Raw genomic sequence first — 9,264 nt, 5'->3', positions numbered from 1 at the left:
ATGGGACAAAATTTGTGATTCCAAATGCAGATGCATCCTTCTTCTTAACATATTTTGATGTAAATGAAATAATATCAGGTGATAAATGCCTGTACATAGCTATACTACAATTGTGGATGATGTAAGTAAATTTCATATCGTTGAGTAATAATTAACATTCATTATGATATACATTAGCAATTTTCATTCAAAAATAGGTTTATGGATGAGTGGAGTTCAAGCTAGGGTCATGCTTCGATGTATGGATTCCTTAAGCCTCAATCCATACATAATGCAAAGGATAGACGTGCTGAATGTCAACATTACATTGAAACATCGATGAAGGAATCCCAATGAGAGGCCTACCTAGGAGCTTACTTGAATCAGTAAGTAAAATTTATGCAAATGGTTGTAAGAGAAATATGTGCGCAATATGAACCTAATTATTGTCGAATTCAAGGCCCATTTGCAGTTGGTTGTTTTATGTCCAAGGAACGTTGTTGGTTGTTCTATGTCCAAGGAACGTTGTTGTTGTCTGGTTCTATTCGCTGCATAAGAAGTCAGATATTCATATCAAAGCTGCAATTAACAAGTTAAGTTTTATATTATAACTCATTTAATGTATTGTAAATTTGGATTGTTAAATAGTTTTAGAGTGTATATACGTTGATGTTTTTTTGTAACCAGTACAATGAAGACATGAAGACTACCGTGGATGGTAAAACTGATCAAGCTACACCTCAGTGGATTGAAGCAAATGTTAGTCATTTAATGCATCCTTATTTTAGACTAGTGATGTTTTCTAAGTTCATAATTGTCAAATTCAATTATTTTTCATATTGAATGTAGAGTCATGTTCAAAGTGGAAGCTGAGTGTGGCTATTATGTCATGCATTGCATGTGGAACATAGTGAGCGGGGGTTTGAAGAATGATTAGGCCATGGTATATTTACTTTAGCAAGTTTAACTTATTAGTTGGCTATCACTTTTTATTCATTTTACATGTACCTGACTTATTTGTATATTTCATATTTTGTAGTGGTTTGGTGATGGCACCCCAATAGACAAGGAGACCATAACAACAATTCGTAACAAATGGGCAACTTATTTTGTAAAAGTTAAAGACTGTCGATTTAGAAAGATTTAGATGATATAGGACAAACCACTATGGTGTATTTGATTATTACTGTAAACATAGCTTCCAATTTTGTACAATTGTTGACATTTATTTGAGATTAAATATACATATTTGATTATCTCATTTTGTCTACACCAAATCCCTTGGACAATGAATGGTATTTGCAATTGCAGTAGATAGTTACGTTGATAGGATAAATGTGTTTTGTGCGACCAAGCCTTACATTTTGTAGGTCATTTTGAAACGAAGGATTTGGATTGTAATGATTTTGCTGGTCAACAAATATGAGATTCGACAACTACGCTCATGTGTGTTGATCAAATGATTTTGATTTTTCTATTTTATTTATTGCAAATAAAAAAAGTTACTAATACTATTCATTATTTCTTAACATGTCAATGTTGTGTCAAATTTACAAATCTCAATGAGAAGGTGGACCCATGTCTAAGTGCTTCTAAGTTCAAGAAGTGCATGATTGTTGGGGAAAATGGTGGGCAAAAGAGAAAAAAGTGATTGCGGAGTGCGAATATGATGAAGGGAAAGGGAACCGACGACTATCTTCCATGGCAATCTCACCACATTATTTATATATCCGCCAAAGCAGGTATTTTCTCTATCTTAATTCTCTTTTTCGCCTTGGTTTCTAGGAATTGAATGAATAAAATTCTCTATGTAGATATGGATGCTTTCTATGGTGCAGTTGAGGCCATAAGTAACCTTACATTAAATGGAAAGCCAATGGCTGTTAGGAGCATGTCCATGTTATCCAGTTCCAACTATGAGGTTTACTTTGACCTTGACATTGTTTTTGTATTATCTAGTCTTAATCTACTGAATCATGGAATTGCTTATCCTCATTTGGTCTTTACATAGGCCCAAAAATTTAAGGTTTGAGCTTCCATGTCTGGCTTCATTGCACGTACGCTATGTCCAGAATTAACCTTTGTCCCAACAGATTTCAAAAAGTATACTTACTACAATGATGTGACCACAAAAGGTATTTTTGCTGTTTGTGAATGATTTTGTATTGCAACTTTTCCTTTTAATTAGTGATCTTAGCTTAATATAAACTTATAATTGTTATTTTTTGGGATGTATGATCCCAATTTCATTGCTGGTAGCCTGGATCATCATGCTTGAACCAATGGGACCCTGGTAGAAGTTTTATGGCTGCACTAGTTCTGCATATTGTGGGGAAACCTATTGACAACAGTGCAGTGTTAAAAAACACAACAGAGGATACCTCAATTTTACTTTTGGATATCATCTGTATTGTTTTAAATACTTAAAGGTCTTTTAATTTTTTTTTCCATACAAAAGTGCATAATGGTGTAGTTGTACTTGTACATTGCTCTGCAGGTGCACCAGGAACCATCAATTGGATATTTTTAAACGGAATGTTATTTGTGGAAGGATGGGAACAAAACTTTTATATTTCCAAATTGAGCATGCACCAGTTGGTACAGATAAGTTATTTTTGTCTTCTAGATTTGTGTTGAGTTTGCTTATTTGTAGTTTCCTAATACAAAACTTTATAATTGTGTTTTTGAGTTTGTTTATTATTTGTCTCAACAATTTATCCTAACCTTTTAGAGTGTGTTTGGTTGAGATGATGGAAATACAGGAGAAATATTTTAATTACATAAATGGAAATATGTAATATATACACTTTACCATGAAGAGTGAATTAGGTCATGGAAGAATGGATTGCTTTTAGAATAATTTCTATGTTCTAGACCAAAAACTGGCATATTAGGAGAGATTACATCCTTCGTTGACATATATTGTGGAAGGATAGGCTTCAACAGTTCAAGTAGTTATGTATGCTTGTATGGATGGGTCACTTTTCCTCACACTTAGAGTTACTTTGATATAGCTTTTGGAGACAAACTAGTATGAATTTATAAACAGTTCTTTCGACATACTTATGTACTTAACTATTCAGTATTAGATACTGTTCTTATTTACTCCTTTATACTATCATTTTTATCAACTTCATCTTAACCTATCCAGTGATGATTTTTTTTCCTTATATCAATTATATATATTGATGCCCGAGAAGGAAAATTAAATAATTTACCATTGGTATTGTATGTCATTCAATTGCTATTTTGGTTGATATCTACCTCTTTCTAGCTACAACTACAATATTAGAGAGTCGGGAAGTTGGATCCTATTTTTTACTTTTTGTGACATTGATTATGTATTTTGTGTGGGATCTATTATTATGATAAAAGTAGAAGTTTTGCAGCTACATGGTTCACATGGAAGTTTGCATTCTTTTTAAATATTGTCTGTGCTATTTTCATGGATGCAACATTAGCGAAAGCTCAATAGTTATCACTGGATCAAAATGAAAGAGATTATATTCTTAGCCAAGTTAATTCAGTTAAAAGTTAGTGTAAATTGGTCTTTTGTACCTGGCCTCTAGTTATTGTGTATTAAAGGGTTCTTATTCTTTCCAACTAAGGGTTATATCTTGAATGGTAAAGGAAGTAAATCTATAATCTGAAATCTGAATTATTGTAAAACTTGGTTTACTATCTTTATGACTATAGCAATTCAATAGTATTTTTTTCTCATCCCCCCCCCCCTCTCCCTTCCCCTTGTTTTTAGCACTTTTGATTAATGATAAGAAGTCATTATTGATCCTGTTTCAACTGAGTGTTGTGATTTACTACTCTCAATGGAAAAAGTTTTGTATAGGCTAGTTGTCTAAAAGCTTATCTTACATAGACATTCACCCAGTTGAGGAGTTCATTTAATGTGTTTACAACTTGCAAACCTTAAATTTGTGATTTGGGATCAAGTTTTTTTTTTCTTGTCATTTCCCTGTTTATTTTTTTCTTCTTTTTCAGGGGTCTCTCTGTAGAAGAAATGCTTATTCCTGGGAAAGTTGGGGACATTAAAGAATAAAACTAACATTTTTTTCATTGATGCAAACTGCGGAAGAACATAGAGCAAAAAGGAAGAAGTAGCTGAAGAAAGATACAACTTCAAAAATGTAGTCGTTGGTTGAAGAGGTTTGTATAATTTTACTAGGATTCTTTTGTAATTTTAAGATCTTTGCCACACCAGATTTTGAAACCTAAAATTTTATAGTAGTCTCCTCTTGTGTGAGTGTGTTGCCTTTTGGCTCTTCTGCCTCCCTTGTGGTTTGAATACACATTGAATGGTCGAAGTACCAAATTTTGATATTGTAAACTTAGTATTACTATTAGTTAAGAGACCATGTACCCTTTCTTTTTAAGAATATCATTTTGTTTTTCTCAGGGAATATATGACAAACAATATGAACAATCAGAGGAGTTCCAGCAGGAGCTCAAAGTCAAAGTTCATGAACTATTAGTAGAACAAGAATAGAGGAGAAGAAAAATGCAAATGAGGGTATCCTCTAATCACCCCCATCCATTTTTCCAAATTTTGACATGTCTTTGAAAATGCCAGTGATGAGAAAGTAAAATCATTTGGAGACTATTTGCACCTTTGAAGTTATTCAATGTTATGTATATATCTGAGGAGGAAGGTAGATTAAAAAGGAATGAAGAGGAACAAAATGAAATATGGAAAAGAAAGCGTGAACATGAGGAGGAATGGGAAGGAACACGAGAAGACACAACAAACTAATCTACTACCGTTTGCAAAAGCTGATTTCAATTCCATGGTATTGTCATGGTTATTAACCAACCTAGGTGCTAATACTTATGGCCTTTGGCCTATGCATCTTGGTTAATAAGCTTGGTAATCCATTTTTGTGGGTTCATTGAATTTATAGAAGTTTTTTAATAGTTAAGTAATTAAATAACTTGAAATTGTATCAATTTTTCTTCTTGAAGCACACCTCTTAAAATTTTAGTGGGTGAGGCCTGTAACCTAGGAATTGTTGCATACACATAAGGAGTTTTGTGCATTGGTCACCATTTTTTTAATTATTGCATTTTAAGCCTACACCGGTCTTTGAAGCAGTTTAAAATTCTCATGCTTTTCATTAGCTATTTAGAAAATAATCTGAATGATGAGTAAGATACATTGTTTGAAGTGTCTTACTAGCCTACAAAGAGAGAAAAAAAATAGTGATTTTTGTTTGCATGCAGTATTTTATTTCTTATCAGAGAAAAAAAATACACACACATACACACCCACACACATAAAGAAAGATGTATTAACACACTTCATCATCAAGTATCTAGTTGGAGAGACTTTATGAAGGGTGGAAAGAAGGTGAGATACTAAGCTTATTGATTTTCATATACTTAACTATTCTGTTTGACATGTACCTTGGAACCAATGGTTATTAATTGCTTATATAATATCCACCATTTTGTATGTCTGCAGAATAAGAAAGGGGAAATTCATCCACTGAAGCTTAAGACAGAAGATCCCAACAAATCCTACGTTCAAAGGCCTATAAAAAGTTATTTAAGCATATTATTCATATTTTTATAAAAGTTATTTTATTATTTGGATGCTATAAAAGTTATTTCGTAAAGACCACATATGTTGGATTTTCCTTGTATGTATTGTTGGATGGTGTGTTCTCTATTTTTGTTGGTTGTGCTGCTTCCCTGTGTAAAAGTTTATTTAAAGCATAATCTGGCATGTAACCGGATGGTATGACAGGAAATTTTAAAAAATAAAGAAAATTAAAAAATCAATTCTAAGAAGGTTCTTAGTTAAGAACCGTCTTAAAAGGACCACATTCTAAGACGGTTCTTTACTAAGAATTGTCTTAAAAGAGACACATTTTTTAAGACGATTTTTTACATATTCGTTGTCGTTCGTCAACACTTTTATAGTAGTGATAACCCACAAATTAAACAATCTAGATAACATTTTTTAAGCATGCAATATACATGTATTATCGGTTGAATATACGAAATCAAATTAGTCACATGTAGGTTGTATTATCCACTTGTAAATGTAGGCCAATAAATTTTTTATTTTGGAGACACTCATTGAATCAACATTTGGAATCTTGGTTGCTGATTTGAACACTTTTGTTAGAATCCAAAAATTTGCTCCAGATGGGGTGTTTCTGCCACACCATAGTCATTTCTTCAATTGGGATACCCTTTGTTTCAGGTAATAATTTGTAGATAAATATGGTCATTATCACCACAAAACAACCAAAGAAGATGAACAAGCCAAACTTCATGTGACAAAGCATTGTGGTGAAGAATTGTGCTACAATAAAAGTGCTGATCATGTTGACACAAACAGTGACACTTTGAGCTGCAGGTCGAATCTCCAGAGGAAAAATTTCACTTGGTACCAACCATCCAAGTGGACCCCAAGACCAAGCATAACCAGAAACATATACACATATGACACCAACAACTACACTTGCATACCACTTTGGCAACGTCCCAGGGTTCCCACTAGTGCCAAATGCAACAGCAATTGCTATTGCCATAGTAATCTAGGACCAAAACAAAAACAAGTTAGGGACAAGCAAAACAAATTACAAAACCAATTATATGAAACAATGACTAGACCAATATGTGAGTTGGTTGAAGTTATAAGGTTGGCACGCTAATAAAAACTAACAAATTAACAACTAACATTTGTCGATAAAAAAAATTTCAGTTGGTCTAAGTGGTATTGGACTCGAATTCATTAAATAAATATGATCTTCATTTCAAGCCCCATGAATAAAAAAAATGAGATTATAAAAGAAGACTTCTCTAAAGGTGGCAATAGGTTCCCCAACGAAGATGAACGATTGTCAGTCGACAGATACTTTGCATAAATGTAATGGTGCCAAAAAAAATACGAAACAATAATAGGTTGTACCTGACAAATCAACATTTGAGCACCGCCCTCAAGGAAAAGGCTACGCCTTCCAAATTTATCTACAACAAGAATTGAAATAAGGGTTGAAATTGGTTTAAAGGAGCCAATGATAACCGCAGACATGAGAGAAGCCGTGCTTCCAAAGCCAATTGATCTGAATAGTATAGGAGCATAGAATGTGATGACATTTAGGCCAGTGAATTGCTGGAAGAAGGGTATGCATATAGCAAAAATTAGTTGAGGCCTATACTTCCTTTCCCTCAAGGTTCTCCAAGGGTGTGCCACCTTTTTGGAGGCCTCACTAGCAGCAACTATATCATTTAACTCGGCATCAACTTCAGTGGTACCACGGAGTTTTTGGAGTTCTTTCCTTGCTTCCTCAAGACGGTCACGCTCAACGAGGGAGTTCGGCGAGTCAGGAAGACAAATTGAGCCTACAACAAAAATGACAGCAGGGACTGCCCCAAGCCCTAAACTTAAGCGCCATCCTTGGCCATCAAGTATATGGGCAAAGTAGTAGTTGAAGAGATTGGCTATGAAGATGCCTATGGTGATTGATAATTGGAAGCATATGTTGAGACCTCCTCTGTACTTATAAGGGGCCATCTCTGAGACATAGATTGGTACCGACTACAATTCAATGTAATTAAAATCAAATGCAAAAGAATTGAGTTATTTTAGGTTGGAAATCATAAATAGTGTATACAAAAGAATTAAGAGAAATGTTAGTAACATATTACTTAACATAGGAAATATTAAGTGGTCTTGGATCATCACATGTCTATGGTCTCAACAAATATCTACATAACACATGGTCTCATGAATTTATAACTAAGAATTAATAATATTTGATTATCCAGTAAAGATTAACCAAGACCATGATAATTCAAGACCACCTAATAGTTTCTCCTCTAACACACTCTTTCTTGTTGGTTAATATTTATTGAAAATTAGATACTTTTGGGTTCATTTCATATTTAACGAACCAGGCTTGTAATTTTATAATTTTTAATAAACTCTAAGTAATAGTAAAGAGTGCGTTAAAAGATGTATGTTTGAGTTTGTTGGTAACGCTTCTCATAATTAATGTGACTACCTGATTGGCACATCCAATACCAAAACCAAGCAACATTCTCCCAACAATAAGCATCCATAAACCTGTAGCTAATCCATTGAGTAATGCACCTAACACAAAGAATATGCCACCTATAATCATAGTTGCACGCCTCCCCATCAATCGTGTTATGCTGGATGCCACTAGACCAGCCACAAGAGCAGTTAGATACAAAGATGAAGTGAATAAAGTCAATATCTGACTGTTGAATTTGCAGTAACTATCTGTTGAAGCTTTCATGGTAGACTCTTGTTCATAGACAGAAGGAAAGAATTCCTTCAAGAAAGAATCCATGGAGGTAACTCCACCTATCACCAAAAAAAAAAAAATCATGTCACAAACTTCATTAATTAAGCACATAACATTATTCCTTAAAAATTTTCCGGTGGAGAATTAAGACAAAAAAATACCAATTTAAGAGGAATAATGGCAATCAAAATCCCGTATTGGAAATGTCATCAAACAGACTGTGAATTCAGAAAGGCAATTTTTATGCAAATAAGGAGCAAAATATGGAAACTAAAAATGGCATTAGCAACAATTCAATGTTAACATATGTAAATACAATTAAGATTGGATTAAGTTAGTCACCTGAAACCCCATGATCATAACCAAAAATTAATCCACCAGTGGCTGCCATGACACATGTTAGGACCACCCTAAGGGTGAGCTTGCCCGGATACCCAACCAGAGCTTCCATGTGTCCTGACGCCATTGCTAGACCTTTGGTCTAGGTCTGTATTTTTTGGCAAAAGTAAATTATGATGAGATTACAATAACCTGAAAGAGAAGAAAGAAGATATATAAATAAGAACATTGTACACGTTTTCAATTTTTATTTTTGATACTTAAAATAGATAATATCATATGTATATCTGTCTTTACTACTATCCATTCCATGATTTTATTTGATGCAGAAATAGAAAGATAAGACACCCAACTCACAGATTAGCTTTAGCCGATTGATGCGAATTATACTCTTTATAGATACGTTTTTAAACGTTGACAACGAAAAATGTAAATCAAATTATTACGGAGTGATAAATATGGAGATAAATCTATTTGAGGATATCAAAGATTAACATTTGAGAAATAGTGGCAAGAATAGATTTCTTAGCCAGCTCGTCTTAAATCTTTAACGGAATTTCACCATAAAATAAGCAAATAAAATCAGGATAGTAAATTATCTAAAAATATCAGAATAATACATAGAAACGTATGGATTTCGGGGACAATTCCA

The 9,264-nt window shown here is 33.5% G+C and overlaps 1 protein-coding gene and 1 pseudogene across 1 annotated transcript; one reads left to right on the top strand and one right to left on the bottom strand.

Annotated features, from left to right (window-relative positions):
• The first annotated feature begins 1,645 nt into the window (after positions 1–1,645).
• On the top strand, positions 1,646–6,049 carry LOC114389867 (annotated as a pseudogene).
• Positions 5,950–8,788, bottom strand: LOC114389109 (sugar carrier protein C-like). Its single transcript, XM_028349705.1, has 4 exons — positions 8,616–8,788; positions 8,007–8,332; positions 6,911–7,540; positions 5,950–6,536 (listed from the first exon to the last, which is right to left on the bottom strand). Exons 1-4 carry the CDS (start codon positions 8,737–8,739, stop codon positions 6,078–6,080), a joined length of 1,539 nt encoding a protein of 512 aa, XP_028205506.1. The 5' UTR covers positions 8,740–8,788; the 3' UTR covers positions 5,950–6,077.
• Between the last annotated feature and the right edge of the window lie 476 nt (positions 8,789–9,264).

This window comes from Glycine soja, chromosome 16, assembly GCF_004193775.1.
Source record: "Glycine soja cultivar W05 chromosome 16, ASM419377v2, whole genome shotgun sequence".
Taxonomy (NCBI): Eukaryota; Viridiplantae; Streptophyta; class Magnoliopsida; order Fabales; family Fabaceae; genus Glycine; species Glycine soja.
Note: the sequence above shows the minus strand (reverse complement) of the source record. Positions and strands in the feature narration are given on the sequence as shown.

What these genes read in the sequence shown, in the direction of transcription:
- LOC114389109 (XM_028349705.1), bottom strand. Translation starts at nt 8,739, where the DNA reads ATGGCGTCAGGACACATGGAAGCTCTGGTTGGGTATCCGGGCAAGCTC. An exon ending in GTATTGGATGTGCCAATCAG is followed by an intron (nt 7,541 to 8,006) that starts GTAGTCACATTA and finishes ATTGAATTGTAG; the next exon opens with TCGGTACCAATCTATGTCTC. An exon ending in CTCAAATGTTGATTTGTCAG is followed by an intron (nt 6,537 to 6,910) that starts GTACAACCTATT and finishes TTTTGGTCCTAG; the next exon opens with ATTACTATGGCAATAGCAAT.